The sequence below is a fragment of the Strigops habroptila genome, chromosome 7 (genome assembly GCF_004027225.2).
Source record: "Strigops habroptila isolate Jane chromosome 7, bStrHab1.2.pri, whole genome shotgun sequence".
In the NCBI taxonomy this organism is placed as follows: domain Eukaryota; kingdom Metazoa; phylum Chordata; class Aves; order Psittaciformes; family Psittacidae; genus Strigops; species Strigops habroptila.
The window spans coordinates 54539139-54555063 of NC_044283.2; the positions used below are offsets into that span (position 1 = coordinate 54539139).

At 39.9% G+C, this 15925-nt stretch overlaps 1 protein-coding gene across 7 annotated transcripts in view; it reads right to left on the reverse strand.

Annotated features, from left to right (window-relative positions):
• COL25A1 (collagen type XXV alpha 1 chain) overlaps positions 1-15925 on the reverse strand; it is a 306555-nt gene that overhangs the window by 73350 nt on the left and 217280 nt on the right. For all 7 annotated transcript variants that reach the window (XM_030492737.1, XM_030492732.1, XM_030492734.1 and 4 more), the window contains 3 exons: positions 13300-13335; positions 3359-3385; positions 623-667 (listed from right to left, as the gene is read on the reverse strand). In XM_030492737.1, coding sequence (XP_030348597.1) covers positions 623-667; positions 3359-3385; positions 13300-13335 — 108 coding nt within the window. The remainder of the gene's footprint in view (positions 1-622; positions 668-3358; positions 3386-13299; positions 13336-15925) is intronic.

The window sequence follows — 15925 nt, forward strand, 5'->3', positions numbered from 1 at the left end:
ATAGAGGGCTGTTTTGAACTGTGAGTTAACTTGGTGTTGGCACTGAAAGATGACACTGACATGCCTGAGTTAACGTTTCCTCCCAGTTGCATTCAAGAATATTTCTGCTTGATTTATTTCTCTGCATTTTCATCCCCAACTTCAATTTTACATCATTCTCCACGTGTGTTTCAAGTCTGTCTTTATTCTCTGTTTGTTGGTGGTATTAACAATGTATTGGCACTGTATGAATACCCAATATCAACATAAGTGTTTGCATCACAGGACTGAGTTAAAAAATCTAAAAAGAAAATTAAAAAAATTCTGCAGAAAAAACCTAAGCTTGTAAACATACTGCCCAAAGTTGCACACCAGTAATACGCATTTCTCTCAGGAACCTATCAGTCATTATCAAATCCGGACATCAGACTTTCAGCTCACTCAATTACATTTGCTACTTGTTTAAGTATAACTAGAAAAAATTACTTCAGAGCGCAAATCAGATTGTAGAGTCTTTTCCATTAAGCCAATTTGAAACCACAGCCCTGGATGTAAGGTTGCATATTGCTCATGTGAACAAGCCCTAATCATCTTTAATCAACCACATAAATAATCTCAGTGCTGACAAAGTCAGTGAACTCACCACTTGTCCGTCTCTCCCTGGAACACCAGGCACTCCGACAGAACCCTGGTGGGAAACAGATGCCAGCGTTTAGCAAATTAAACAGGTCATGAAACCTTTCATCTCTTAATACAGTGCTTAGAAATAATGGTGAATGTTTGCTTATTTTAACTGCAATAAATTATTCCAAAACTAATATTTATCCAAGCTGAGCTCTCTTTTAATTTGAGATCTTATACCAATGATACATGTTCTCATGCTATACATTTTAGTGATTGTCTGACTGTATGGCCTCTTTCAGAAATAAGCTTCAAGCTTTGCAATCTTGTGGATGTTTCACAAGAAATGTAAGAATTAAATTGCAATTCTATTTAATGTTTTCAATAAATTTTGAGACTGATCCTACACAATCAAACATACCACCTTCACAAAATTATTCATGCTTCAAGAGGGATGCTTCAAGTTCAATAACTGGTAGCGCCAATCTATCTTAAGGCTTAAGCCTGACAGTGTAGATTACAGATACCCTTTTAAATTGCATCAGTATTACTGCAATAAAAATTTAAAAGCCAACACAGGCTAAACACAAGGAGCAAAGAGGAAAGCAAAATATTAATACTGACTTGTAATGTCAGAAGTATCTTTTTACAAAGCAATCACAGTATAAATTTCTATATGATGGACAATTTTTCTGAAGGAACTTGGGTGACTTGTTATGGATGTTCAGCGAAAACCTGAGGCATGAAGAAGGCAGGAACACTATGTATGCTTATCCAACATTATCCTCTTTTTGTATAATAATGGTGTTGCTCAGCAAGGAAATCGAGAGCATTATTTTTCATTTATGAACAACTTAATAGGATACAAAAGCGTGATAGCTATATTTGAAAGGCTGGCACCCTAAAAAGAGGCCAGGGGACCGGGAAAGGCAGAGGCTCTGTCGACAGTGAAGTGTGCAGTTTCATGGGACCCTTAAAACAAATAAGCACCCTGTGAATCCCTTTATGACCTGCTTTTTTTTTTCATCCTAAATCAGTGCATGACGTTTCCCCATCTATTCATATTGATTGGAGGTTTCACTAGAAATGGATTAGTCAAAGGGCACCAACACCCAGAATAATGCATCCAAAATGGATGCACGTTTGTCAAAGAATAGAGTTGAGAAATCCTGAGAAAAAAAGAAGCAACTCATGAGGGTCTCAAGAAACCTCTAACATTTGAATGTTCAGGGGGTTCCAGCTCATAACAGAGCTATAAATCAGCAGGAAATAATACTGTGGCATCCCAGTGCATCTCCATGACCCAGAATGCTCTTCCCTTACTTCCAAAGCTTCCACTTTGGCATTTGTGTTGCCTCATTTTGCTGGATGCATGGTCATGACTACAAAGGGGTCCTAGTGAATGTTTTCACATCTTTCTATAATTTCTCCAGAAAACTAGAAGACAAAGCTCAAGAGGGCATTAAACCGTCAGCCTCAATAACATCCTATTTATAACAGTTCCTGCTCTCAGTGAGAGTCTTCGACAGCTATTGATTTTTCTTATGAGACATAGGATATCAGGAAGCACAAATAAAGCTGATTCTACCTTCCAAAGTAAGAGTTGTCAGATATTCAAAAGCTTATCAGCACATGGGTTTTGCTGATGCTGTACACATAAAATATCCTCCTCCCCAAGTCTGAGGGTATAATTTTAAATGGCAACTTAAATATCAGCAGAGCTTTACAATGCTGCATTCCTGCATTGGAGGGTAGTCCTCTCCTTCAGCCTGCAAACTCTGTGCAGCTCACAGCTGACATGATTCTATGAATTTATATGCTTTCCATGAATTTATATGCTTTGGGATTACGTTTTTACATATCAGTGGGATTTTCTTTCTTTTGTTCAAAAAGTTCCATTTGAACAGATACAAACAAACCTTCAACTTAAAGAACATTATATCTTAGAAGAAGAAAGAGATAGAATCCTTCTCACATATGTTAATACTACTTATTCCTTTCCTCTTTCTTTTTTTCTTTAAACAGTTCAAGCCTGTTTTATTAAATATCTTCCATACAACTTTTTAATCTTTTGAAATCAACTAGAAAATTACTTGCCTTGGTGGTGTGTGGGTGAGATGCTGGAAAAGTGCCACTTACTGGCTGTTATTGCTGATATATCTAGGACTGTTTTAATGCTGTAATTCTATAAATCCTAAACTCACTCCGTCAAGCTGAGGCAGTCAGCTTTAATGAGCGTAAATAATGCTGAAAATATTCCCAGGAAGTCAGGTCTTGGGTTACCAAAGGAACAGGAACATACCGGCAGACCACCTGAACACCGTCAACGAGACACGATTTATCAGCAACGCCTATGTCCTTTGTTTCTGGTGGTCAATTCGTTACTCATATGGCACTGATCTACTTGAGTAAGGACATGCATTTAATCAGAAACTCTATCTCCCCACCTTTCACAACATTTTAACTTTGGTTTCCTAGTCCTACCAGTGCATAAATAAGAAAATTATAGCAACCTTTTCACCTGAAATTTAAGCAGACAGATTGAAAACAGCCTGTTCTGCATTGCTTGGACTTCCTATGATGGGGGAAATGAGAAATCCGATGTCTCGCATTATATGGCTGCATTTTGTAAAAACAAAATTCAGAGCCTAAACTAACTGATTCAATACAGTGTACAGTAATTCCATTCACCTTTTCTGCCTGCAATTTGGCACCAACAGGAATAATCGCTTTCACAGTATTGTTGTTTATACTATACCTTTTGTCCTGGAGGCCCCTGAGGTCCCTGCAAAGGGAAAACAATTCAATTAACATCATAATTAGCCAATTTAAACTGAAATGACCAATTAAATCTTGTCTTATTGTGTAAGCATTCTGATACTGGGCTGAAACCAGCTGATGTTTTATACAAGGAAACATAAAACTTTACGCTCAAAATGCACAATGGATTTTTTCTCTTTTGGAACTGATGCAACTACTGTAAGACTCAAATTTTCCCCCTTCTAACCTTTTCCAACCCATCTGTTTCTTCTAGTACTGACAAATCTGTCAACACTAAGATGACAGTGGTTTTTTTCTTTCTGATACCAGCTAACAGCCGGTTATGTGTCCACAGTGGTAAATCTGCTTGGCAGCATAAAAACAAGGTTTATGCAAACAGGTATTTTTAAGATAGAAAGAAGCATAAACCTCAAAATCTCCTCACCTTCTAGGTATCAGCATGCATGACTATGTTTTACCCAACATGTGATCCATGCCATCATTTGCAAGTTAAGAGAAAAATCATTAAGAATTAACTTCAGAAATCAGAAATCATCACTTGGGAAGTAAAGAATCACCATTTTGTCCCCATGACCTGAGAAGGCAGGAAGACATATCTCAATTCAGGAAAGCTTAACTGCTTAATGTCATACAGGCATCAAAGTCTCATTGATATTAAGAGGACCCATTTCTAATTTGGCTTCTCTGAAGTACCCAGGTTGTTTGTGGCCACAGAGGAGAGGGGAGGCAGGAGGGAAATAGATCAGCCAACCGTGCCTTTGACATTTTGACAGTATTTTTTGGTAAGAGCCAGACCATGTCCACCACAATTCTTACTCTTCCCCATGTTGCTACTATGGATGCTGGTGCAATCTGTGGGTGCTGGTGCTGTATAAAGCAAGGTGAATTCTGAGTCCATGAAAGTGCAAGACAAAAACCAAAACCTGGAGAATCCAAATCCTTCTGATGTGTGAAAGAATAAAAGAACAACTAATTGATACCAGAATTGCAATTATTCAAACCCCAAAAGTATTTCTGCGTCAAAATGCAGGGCCAATTTTATTCCTAATGCAGTTTGAAATTACGCAGAATCCTGCCCTATTGGTAGATGCATGGCTTGTTGGAACATTGCTCTGATAGAACTTTAAACTGCTAAAATGGAAAAGCTCCACCGGTGGTAATTCTGGGTCCTGGATCCACTGATGCAGATGAAAATCCTTCCTTCTTAAGGCATTCTTACATTTGTTGGGCATCAAATCTTGTAAAAAAATATCTGAGTGTTGCTTCTTGAAATTTTACCTGATCATCTCAGCAGAGCTAGGGTCTTGGAAGGATCTCCTTTGGACTGTAGGGACAGATTCTATTAATGGAAAGCCACCTGTGAGGTTTGCTCCCTGTCTTCAAAAGGAAGCAAAAGTACCCCAGCACTCAGCACTGGTGATGATCAGAACAGCAAGTAGAGTAATCATCTACTTTTTTGGACTGAAGAAAAATCCCTCCAGATCACTGCATTTTGAAAAAACTGCTGTTTAAGTCAGGTCATCTTTTCAGTAAGTACCTGAATTCTAACCCTAAGGTTTGCTAGAGGCTGAGGACTCCAGTAATACCGAAATGAAGAACAGCCTGTTTCTTAAGCATTACTTGCAAACAGTCTCCAAGAAAACTGAAATGGATTAAAAATGAGATACACAAATCAAGAGGATGCTGGTAAGTAAGAGTGGCCTGCTGGGTAAGGAACCATGGATAAAACAACATACTCCACAAATATGTTTTTTTCCCCTTCTTCGAGAGAAAGAAGTAAGTTTCTTTCAGTGCTTGACACTGCGGCGGTGATGAACCAGGAATCCTCCCTTTCTTCTGTGAGAAAGATGCAAGTTTAGCTAACATCTTAAAAAAACCCAAAGGATTAATGCTCAAACTAGAGCTTTCCTACATCACTATTACCAAAATAGGCTTCAAATATCTATGTTCTGGTCATCAGCTACCTGTTGAACTTTCATATATTAACCAGTTGTATTTTGTGGGTATTTCAGATCTTAAGAAAAATTGCTCCATCGGTAGGCCAGACTGACCATCTGAAGACTACCTTCATAGCTCGAACCTGTTACTTTTATGTCCAAGGAATGGAGATTGCCTCTCGAGTCTTTTTCTACCAAAAAAAAAAAAACCCAAAACCCAAAAAACAACCAACCAAACTGAAAAGTTTGACCTACATGTAGTTAGAACAAATGGTCTGAGTCCAGAATTCTTCCTAGATCTCCCTTCTAATGTTACAGTTATATTTTCCTCTTAAGCTTATTCTTTTCCTTGTGCTTTAGCAAGCTGCAAAACAAGAAATGATTCTGCCTCATAAAGGTTAAAGCTGCAGTTTCAAAGCACAGTAATTTAGGGTGTGATACATTAGCAACAGCCTCTCAAGGTGTTTTTGTATTCAACTTCCAGTGACTCAGTTGCTTAACACTTAAAGAAATGTATGAAATAAAAAGTTTGGATACTTTCAATTTGGAGGTCTGAGGCAGCAGTAATGATTTGTTTTACAAGGTATCAGAGTTCATGGACAGTGAGAACAAACACCAAATGAAAATGTCTAACAAAAATATAATGAAAAAGTGATTTATTTTTTTTTTTTTTTACACTGAAAAAGTTATACAGCAAAATATATCACAATGGTGCAATACACTGTCATACAAAAACTCTCTTATTCCAAAACTTTGGGGGGGGGGGAAATCCTGTTTTTCGTTTTAAACTTCCATATTTCCTACGTGAAGTAAAAGCTCTTTGCAATGAGAAGGCCTCTAAGAGGAACTGTGTCTATATTTCTATGGGACAAAAGAAGTTCCAAGACTGTCCCTGAGACAAGATATTTCCCCTTTGGTGCCTGTAAGAATCATTAAATGCTTAGCATAGAGTCATTTAGGTTGGAAAAGACCTTTAGGATCATCAAGTCCGACCATTAACCTAACACTGCCAAGTCCGCCACTAAACTGCATCCCTAAGCACAGCATCTACACATCTTTTAAATACTTTCAGGTATGGTGACTCCACCACTTCCCTGGACAGCCCGTTCCAGTGCCTGACAACCCTATTCTGAGAAGGAATTTTTCCTAATATCTAATCTAAATTTCCCAGGTGCAACTTGGGGCAATTTCTTCTTGTCCTATCACTTGTTACTTGGGAGAAGAAGCTGACACCCACCTCACTCCATCCTCCTTTCAGGAAGTTGCAGAGATCAATAAGGTCTGAGAGTCGTTTTCTCCAGACTAAAAAACCCCATTTCCCTGAGCTGCTCCTCATAGAACTTGTTCTCTAGATCCTTCACCAGCTTTGTTGCTCTCCTTTGGACATGTTCCACCACCTCAATGTCTTTCTTGTACTGAGGGGCCCAAAAATGAACACAGTATTTGAGGTGCGGCCTCACCAGTGCTGAGTACAAGAGGACAATCACTTCCTTACTCCACAGAGTGATTTCTTACCAGTCTAAAGGCATTAAGAACTTAAGAAGGAAACCTGAACTAGCAGATGTACATGAAAAGGAAAGCACAGGTTTCATACAAAGTATTCATCTGCATTTCAGCAGAGCCTATGTTCTACCTGCTGATCCCATTTTCTGTGTCTAACAGGCATGTGATGTAATCCTGAAAACGTGTTCCTGCATGGTTGAGGAGTGTTTCATATAGATTGCAATGTCTAGAGTACTAATATTGAAATGTGCAATGCTTTAGCATTGATGAATCACCTAGATAAATGAACAACCAGCTAAGAAAACAGATTAACTATGATGGGAAACCTCATATAACTTCTGATTAAGCAGTGCCCTCCTCCCATGCTATCTACCTTAGTTGATAAAAAGAGCAGCAATAACTATTAATTAGTGCTCAGGCAGAGCTTATTATCATTGTCTCAGTCATTGTTGTGGCAGCCATTACTGAAGTACAAAAGTTACAAAATGGCAGACTACTGGTCCTGAGATTGCCTGCAAGTTAAGGCCAATGCAATTGTACTGGGGAAAAAACCCCAAAGAATAGTTTCTGTGAGAGGCACAGGCTGAGAATTTCCATTTCATCTGCTAGTTCCTAGTAAGCTTTTGCAGCTAAACAGCTTAAGAACACCACCTCATAAAATTTGCTATGAATATGCTGCCAGAATGAAACAAAGAAGGCTGCTGCAGAACTCTGGCCATTGAAAACAAAATCACAATTAGTAGTTTCCTGGAGGAGCTATGAAGATTCACACCAGCTGAGCATCTGGCCTTGGCCATTGGCCTAAAAGGTTGAGTTGAATCTAGCGGCATTTCCCAGTGAGTTCTGCCTGATCCTTGTGTGTTCTTTTTGTTCATTTTAATCTAAGATGAAAAATTAATTAATTTTAAAGATGTGACATTTTGCAGACTTAACAGCAAGATTTCCACTGTCTTTCACGGAAATAGCAATATGCTTTGGAAGAGCATCCTCTCTATTCTGAATAAGTAGTAAAAGCAGTAACATTAGGTCTTATTTTCTTGTATAGGTGCCCAGCAAGACTGTATAAGCACAAAACTACTAGTTTGGAAAACAATATATTTTAAAGCAGAGGGATTTTGCATTTGGGTTGATCATTATAGTACAGATATCTTTTGCAAAGAAACACCTTTACCTGAATTCTCTGGTTATTCTGGAGTGTTCTGTTCATGCAAAACATCTGTAAAATTACTTATCTGTCTTCAGAGCCAATTTTGGGGGATAAAATAATATGCAGAGTTTTTTCAGTGACAAGAAGTGGTTGAACATGTTTAAATTTATTTCTTTTCCAAGAAGCTAAAAACATTGAAAATTTTGATCTTCAAATTTTTTATTACTATGCACTAATTTAAAATACTTTAACTATAAAAGCACCCAAACCTCTCCCATATGGAAATTAGAAACAAAAACACCTCATGCACATCTTCTATACTATTGCAGTTTATGAATCTGAAAACGTAGATTATCGGTGTCAGCCCTTGAGATTTCCCGTCACTGACCCACTTTAAGTTCTCATGAATAGTCTGCAACCAGAAATCCTAGCTCTTGGGTAGAGAAGGGTCACAAATTCATTTATGATTAATTCTGAAAATGAGAAAATAAAACAGGAAAATGTGTATGGCATTTAAAAGTCTTTATCATGAGGAATAGCAGACAAATAGCATGGGAAGAAGGATGAATTATGAGAGGCAGAACACAATTTTAACTGAAAAGTCTGAAAAGCTAAGGAAACTACTCTCTTGCACGATATACATTTTGCTGGTTCCACATAACATTTCAAAACTTAATCCCTTTGGTCACACCACTACTTGGCCTCCCTCTGAATTCTCTTAATCCTTTCTGCACAGAGGAAAGATACCCTCAGCTCTTGCAGAAAGTAGATCTGCAGGGCTTTCAAGTGCTGTGGAAACCAGACACAAATTACAACTAACTTGTCATTCTTACATTCTCTTGTAACATTGAAGATGCATACGGTCAATACTTTTTAAACTTAAGCCTCCATCTCACCTAAAAAGAAATTGAACTCTCATGGCTCAAAGAAAAAACAGAGTCTTCCTAACATAGCAACATATAGAGCCAAAAACCCCTTGCAAACATCTCAGCTGCAAGGATAGAAGAGCAACAGAAGCCCACTCCAACAATCTGGAAAGATTTTCAACTGGGAATGAGAGACCACTGTAAGCAACAACTAGCTTTCCTAAACCTTTCTTCCCACTACCCTGTCCCAGCCCACATGTACTTACATTGGAAATAGGGAAAAAGAGAAGCTATTCCCTTTCTTCAAAGCAAGTTTGCCTAGTGCACCTAAGACAGTGTGAGCTCTCTTATGCCAAAGCAGAATTCACACCAGAGAACTCACTGTCATTCTCTGTATACGGTACAAACAAAACTCCTCTGCCTGAGAGTGAGAAAAGTTATTACTACCCTCTCAACATCATCTGAAACACTATTTTCTTTTTCTTTATTGACAAAGAACTTCATTAAAAATAAAGAACATGGCAGCAAATTCTCCATTGCAGCAAATTGTCACATCTTTGTCTTCGCTAGAGCCACTGGGTTTCCTATTTAACTGGATGGAGAATATAAACATACCCGGAACACCAAATGCATTAAAATTATTTTGCCTTTTTGGGAATCAAGGCACACATTGTTTGAGTAGGTCACCAATTACTCAACATGTGTAATAAGCTTGTGGTACATTCTGAGACACAAGCTGGAAAACACTACTATCTCACTATCTACTATCTTGTGCTCTTCAAGAAATTTATTCCATTTCTTGTACAGAAAGAAAATAGAAAACTAAGTAATTTCAAACTGTGCCATTGTTGGTTCACAGGTTAAAACTGAGTTAACCAGTTCTATCAATAACCTGTACATTCATCTAGAAATACCAAGGATCATTACCAATATACAAGTGTTATTGGTGTTTTATGAAAGAGAAAAGCTTCTATCCCCATTATTATAATCTGGAGGTGAGGCTTGCAGCTCTTCTTCTCTTGAACAGCACCATGGAACTTGAAGCTTCTACAAGTAGCCTTCAGCTTCTACAACCTTCAGCAAGTACATCCAAATTGTAGGGATTGTTTCACAGCATCCGGTGCTCTCCTTGGCTGTATCCTGTCTCCAACCTGACAAAGAACCAGAATACTTGCTTCTTACTGGAAAGGGCTTTGGACATGTGGTCAAGGAGGAATCCACAGTATACCCCAACAAGTGGACCCATTGTACGCCAGGACTTGTAGTCCTTTATGGGACCCATCGACTTCAGTTTCCATTTCATCAGGAAGAAGAAACAGGAAGGTAACTCAGACTTCAGATTCTTCGTGTGAAAAAAACGCAAGTCCTTACAAAAGAATTCCTGCAGAATTAACCTAGAAGCTCCTCTGGACAGAGATCTCCAGTTTCATTTACTTTGAAAAGATAATACATGAAAAATGCAGAAGAAGAATTTCAGGTAAGTGAAGGCCTGTGTCTTACACAGCAAACTATACCTATTTTCTCTGGCAACACAGTTTTACAGCACACTTGTTGGGAAATCAGCCATTTCTGCAGTAATGTCTCAATTTCCAATGTGGGAATAGAGAGATATCTGAGTGCAAAAATGCAAGATGGAAGATGTCAGAAGCAGCTAGACAGCATCAAAATAATTGTAGCACTTTCCACAGGGAAGAGAGTCTTGAAACCCATACTGGCATAAAAAGTATGTCAGAAGACCAAGAAGAATAAAAAGAAATTAATTACCTTCTTGATGCTCTTTGATCTATACACAATCTAACATTTAAGCAGTCAGATTGACTTTTAGAACAGGCATTTGGAGCTGCAAATTCAGGTAATCTTGGATCTTTCTCTAACTTAAGTTTGTTGATTTGATTTTTAAAACACCTTTTCTCCCTATTTAAACACACTTGCATTTAAAGGAACAGATCAGGAGGAGTTCATTAGTTCTTACACACAGATGGTTACTTCAGAGCAGTGGGAGTCTTCTAAAAATGGAGACTTAAAGATGACAGACTATGTTTTGCTTTAGAAGCCCTTAGGTATTCTGTGACCCTGAAGATCTGATCTTGAATAGAAGACACTGTTACAGAATCTGACTGAGTTTTATCCAGAGGTCAAATAAGAAAACATTCCAAATTAAAGAAATCAAAGGAAAAACCTCCCTTCCCAGCTATTACACTTACTATTAACACGCCCTCAAAAACCAAAAAGAGCAAACAAGAGGCTGGAAACATAGAATCATAGAATCATAGAATCGTAAGGGTTGGAAAGGACCTTAAGATCATCTAGTTCCAACCCCCCTGCCATAGGCAGGGACACCTTGCCCTAAACCACGTGGCTCAAGGCTCTGTCCAACCTGGCCTTGAACACCACCAGGGATGCAGCATCCACAACCTCCCTGGGCAACCCATTCCAGTGCTTCACCACCCTCACTGTAAAGAACTTCTTCCTTATATCTAATCTAAACTTCCCCTGTTTAAGTTTGAACCCATTACCCCTTGTCCTACCACTACAGTCCCTAAGGAAGAGTCCCTCCCCAGCATCCTTGTAGACCCCCTTCAGATACTGGAAGGCTGCTATGAGGTCTCCACGCAGCCTTCTCTTCTCCAGGCTGAACAGCCCCAACTTTCTCAGCCTGTCTTCATATGGGAGGTGCTCCAGCCCTCTTATCATCCTCGTGGCCCTCCTCTGGACTCGCTCCAACAGCTCCATGTCCTTTTTATGTTGAGGACACCAGAACTGTACGCAGTACTCCAAGTGGGGTCTCACAAGAGCAGAGTAGAGGGGCAGGATCACCTCCTTCGACCTGCTGGTCACGCTTCTTTTGATGCAGCCCAGGATGCGGTTGGCTTTCTGGGCTGCAAGCGCACACTGCCGGCTCATGTTAAGCTTCTCGTCAACCAACACCCCCAAGTCCTTTTCTGCAGGGCTGCTCTGAATCTCTTCTCTGCCCAACCTGTAGCAGTGCCTGGGATTGCCCCGACCCAGGTGTAGGACCTTGCACTTGGCTTGGTTAAACTTCATAAGGTTGGCATCGGCCCACCTCACAAGCGTGTCAAGGTCCCTCTGGATGGCATCCCTTCCCTCCAGCGTATCAACCGAACCACACAGCTTGGTGTCATCGGCAAACTTGCTGAGGGCGCACTCAATCCCACTGTCCATGTCACCGACAAAGATGTTGAACAGGACCGGTCCCAACACCGATCCCTGAGGGACACCACTCGTTACAGGTTTCCAACTGGACATCGAGCCATTTACCACAACTCTTTGCGTGCGGCCATCGAGCCAGTTTTTTATCCACCGAGTGGTCCATCTATCAAACATCTTGAAACACTAAGTTTTACCTTTGTGTAAGTACCTTTGGGAGGCTTTGATTTTGGTTTTTTTAAACCATTATCTTGAAATGAAAAAGTACAGGACTTTAACTTCCTGATCACAGTAGGTATTTCTGAGTCTCAAAATCTTATATTTTTTTCTTCCAAAAGATATTGGATTTTGTTAATTCAAAATGTTTTGCAATTTGTCAAAGTTAAAGATCATCACACCTGTTTAAAACTTCATAAATACAAACAGATAGCAATCATATCTGCAGTGATTGCTGAGCATATAATCTTCCTCCTCAGAAGCATTCAGGAATCAAAACCACATGCCTCAGGCTACAGTTCTGTCATCTCTCATAAAAATAAGAATGACCATAAGTGTTTAGGGAGATCTTAAGGGAAAAAAACCACCGCGTGTTTCAGGGTTCTGGGAATAAGTGACAGGCAGAAACTTCTGATGTCTTACCCTGTGGCTGAAGCTGATTTACAACCAGTGGAACTTCAATTTGCTTCCAAATGAATAGGGTAAATTAGTTCCTGATGCAACAGAGAACATTTACTCCCATATCTGACTATTTGTAAAAAATGCATTCAGTTGTCTGTTACATTCTCACACACACAGAGGAAAAAACCAAAACCTCAGGAGAGGAGAATATTCTAAGAGTTTCAGTGTGCTGTGCTGTGTCCTCACTTTTCCATCAGGCAAAGGGCCAAGATCTTTTGCCACAGAGACAGCTGGGATTTTGGTCCTTAAAACAAGTAGATGGTTTTTGTGCTGCTCAATGCTCTCAAGGTGGAAACAGCTCAATTTCAGAGACAGTGATAAGTGGGGGCCAGGAACTGGGAACACCTGGCTTGACTCTTTTTTGCTTTGCTGTTTGCCCTTAGCTGTTTCATTTCCCTCTACTGCAAGCTTAAAGAAGTTAGCCTTATATGACAGACAACTGTGCGTAAAACGAGGAGATTGTCTTTCTCATGTTTTCTTCACAAATGAGGCTTCAAATAGTCAGTGACAAAGGAAGGTTAGGAAATACACAGCTATAAAGCTTTTTGGAATTTCACATTTTACAAAGTATACATCATGTATCTGTTACAGTTTCTTAGCAAACTGACAGAGTACTTACTATTAATCCTTGTTCTCCCGGTTTTCCTGGCTCACCCTTAAAGAAAAAAGGAGTGAATAATTTCAGTAACATGTCTTGAATTCAATTTTCTACCTAATAATAAAGTATCTTAAAAAAATCCTTTCTTAAACAAGTATGGCAGCTGACTACACATTACATGTATTACTTTTTTGATTTTTTGAACTAGTAGGCCAAATCTCAGGCATTTTAAAAGGCAAAGTACTTTTTTACAATCAAGTAATTGTATAGTTCTTGAGACAACAGTTAAGTATTGGTGTCCTGACTGTCCCTTAGTTCCAAACATAAATTCCATTCCAGTCAGTGGTGCTAAAAGACACAGAGAAAGCTTATTTTCATGTGTACTGAATCCCACTGTTTTCATACTCCAAAATAAGTGCTCTTCATATTCCAAAATAAGTGTCATCACCTTAGTCAGCAGACATAACTTACCATTGCCAGTTATCATGTTCCATAAACCCATGAAAATTGGTATCTTGAAGCCATGCAATAATTACTCAGGTGTTAAATACCTGGATTGGCTTTCAAAACTGTATTCTCTTTCTGTGGGCACAGCTCCACAGAAAGTAAGAATCTACCTTCTCCATTTACTTCCATATGAACACATACAGCTGTCTATAGAGACAGTAAAACATACCAGTTGTACAACATGGGCTAAAAATACCCATCCGAAAAAGAGAGTTCCTTATCATTTCAGTGATCTGCATTTAGATCACTCTCTTGTAAACCCAATAGAGCAGTCCAATAGGCAGTCCGTGTGCTGTTGTAACAGCACAGTTGCAGGATCTTCTTTAGCAGCTTTGTCATAAAAGAAAACCTGTCAAATAAATGATAACTGTTCTGATGACGTTGTTCTTGGCAACCAAAAAAATCAGAAAAATCAGTGTGCAACACTGTGTTACCTCATGCAACGCTACAGGCTTGGGGAAGAGTGGCTGGAAAGCTGCACAGCAGAAAAAAAACGGGAGGTGCAGATTGATGGCTGCTGAACGTGATCCAGCTTGTGCCCAGGCAACCAAGAAGGCCAACAACATCCTGGCTTGTATCAGAAATAGCGTGGCCAGCAGGGCCAGGGCAGCGATCATCCCCTGTACTCGGCACTGGTGAGGCCACACCTCGAATACTGTGTTCCATTTCTGGCCTTCTCAGTACAAGAGAGACATTGAGGTGCTGCAGCAGGTCCAGAGAAGTGCAATGGAGCTGCTGAAGGGTCTGGAGCACAAGTCTGATGAGGAACAGCTGAGGGAACTGGGGTTGTTTAGTCTGGAGAAGAGAAGGCTCGGGGGCACCTTATCGCTCTCTACAACTACCTGAAAGGAGGCTGCAGTGAGGTGCGGGTTGGTCTTTCTCACAAGTGACAAGCGATAGGATAAGAGGTAACGGCCTCAAAGCTGCACCAGGGAGGTTTAGACTGGATATTAGGAAAAATTTCTTCACAGAGAGGGTGGTCAGGCATTGGAACAGGCTGCCCAGGGCAGTAGTGGAATCACTGTCCCTGGAAGTGTTCAAAAACTGTGTAGATGAGGCCCTTAGTGACATGATTTAGTGGCAGTCTTGGCAGTCCTGGGACAATGGTGGGACTTGATGACCTTAAAGCTCCTTTCCAACCTAGGTGATTTTATGATTCTATGATTCTATGTATGCATTGCATTCAGAAGAGAATATGTAGCATCTGCAAACACACCAAGATACCCAAGAGAGAGAAGCCAGATAAACACAGGTTTCTTACAGCTAATTACCCAAGCTTGTTGGACTTCTAAGCTCTCTCTGAAACGTTGCTAACTTATGTATACAGCAATCTCACAGCCTGAAATGAGCATCAAGATGTCCCATAAATTTAGGGAAATAAAGGTGAAATAATTTCAAGAGTTTGTATCATTTTCTATTGTCTTATTACCAAAAAAAAAAAAAAAATTAAAAAAAATCTCATTCTCCTTTTATTTCTTTTTGGAGGCATTAAAGTTTCAAAGTCTTTGTTCTGGTGTCTGTGGGATGCGAAAGTGTTACTCTGGATGAAGGCGAGCATGTTCTCGTTCCAACAGGATCTTCTGTGGACATCCAAAGAAAGGCTTAAGCAGATGGCTGAACAACCCTTTCTTACATCCCTTCCATGGTGCTCTCTGTTGGCCATATGTCCAACAGCATTTCTCTAACATTTCTACCTCCTCAGCACTAATGATTTCCTGACTGAGAAACCAACACTTTCTCATCTCTAGAAGCCTTAAGTGTCTGTAATAGGGTGCACACTTCTGAGATGCAAGGTGATGATGACACAGATGGAGACATGGGCACACAGGCTGCTTCTTTCCCCTGGTACACTGTGGAAGAGAAGTAATGGCAGCTGCTGGAGCTTCTCCCTGTGCCTTGCTATCTTGGCTGCCTGACTTGCTTAGGATACACAGCAAGTGCATGGGCATGGGGAAAAGCAGGGGCCAAAGTGTCATCTAATAGCTCTGGTGATTGTAAAGCTCCTTGTTTGAGAAAGACAGGTTGGAAGAGAAGTCCCTGCTTTGCCTACCACTATGAAAGAGGAAATGACTGTCTTCTAATGGTGATTGGTCACTGTGAGGACATCCTCCTACAGCTGTGTGGTGCTGCAATGTCCTTA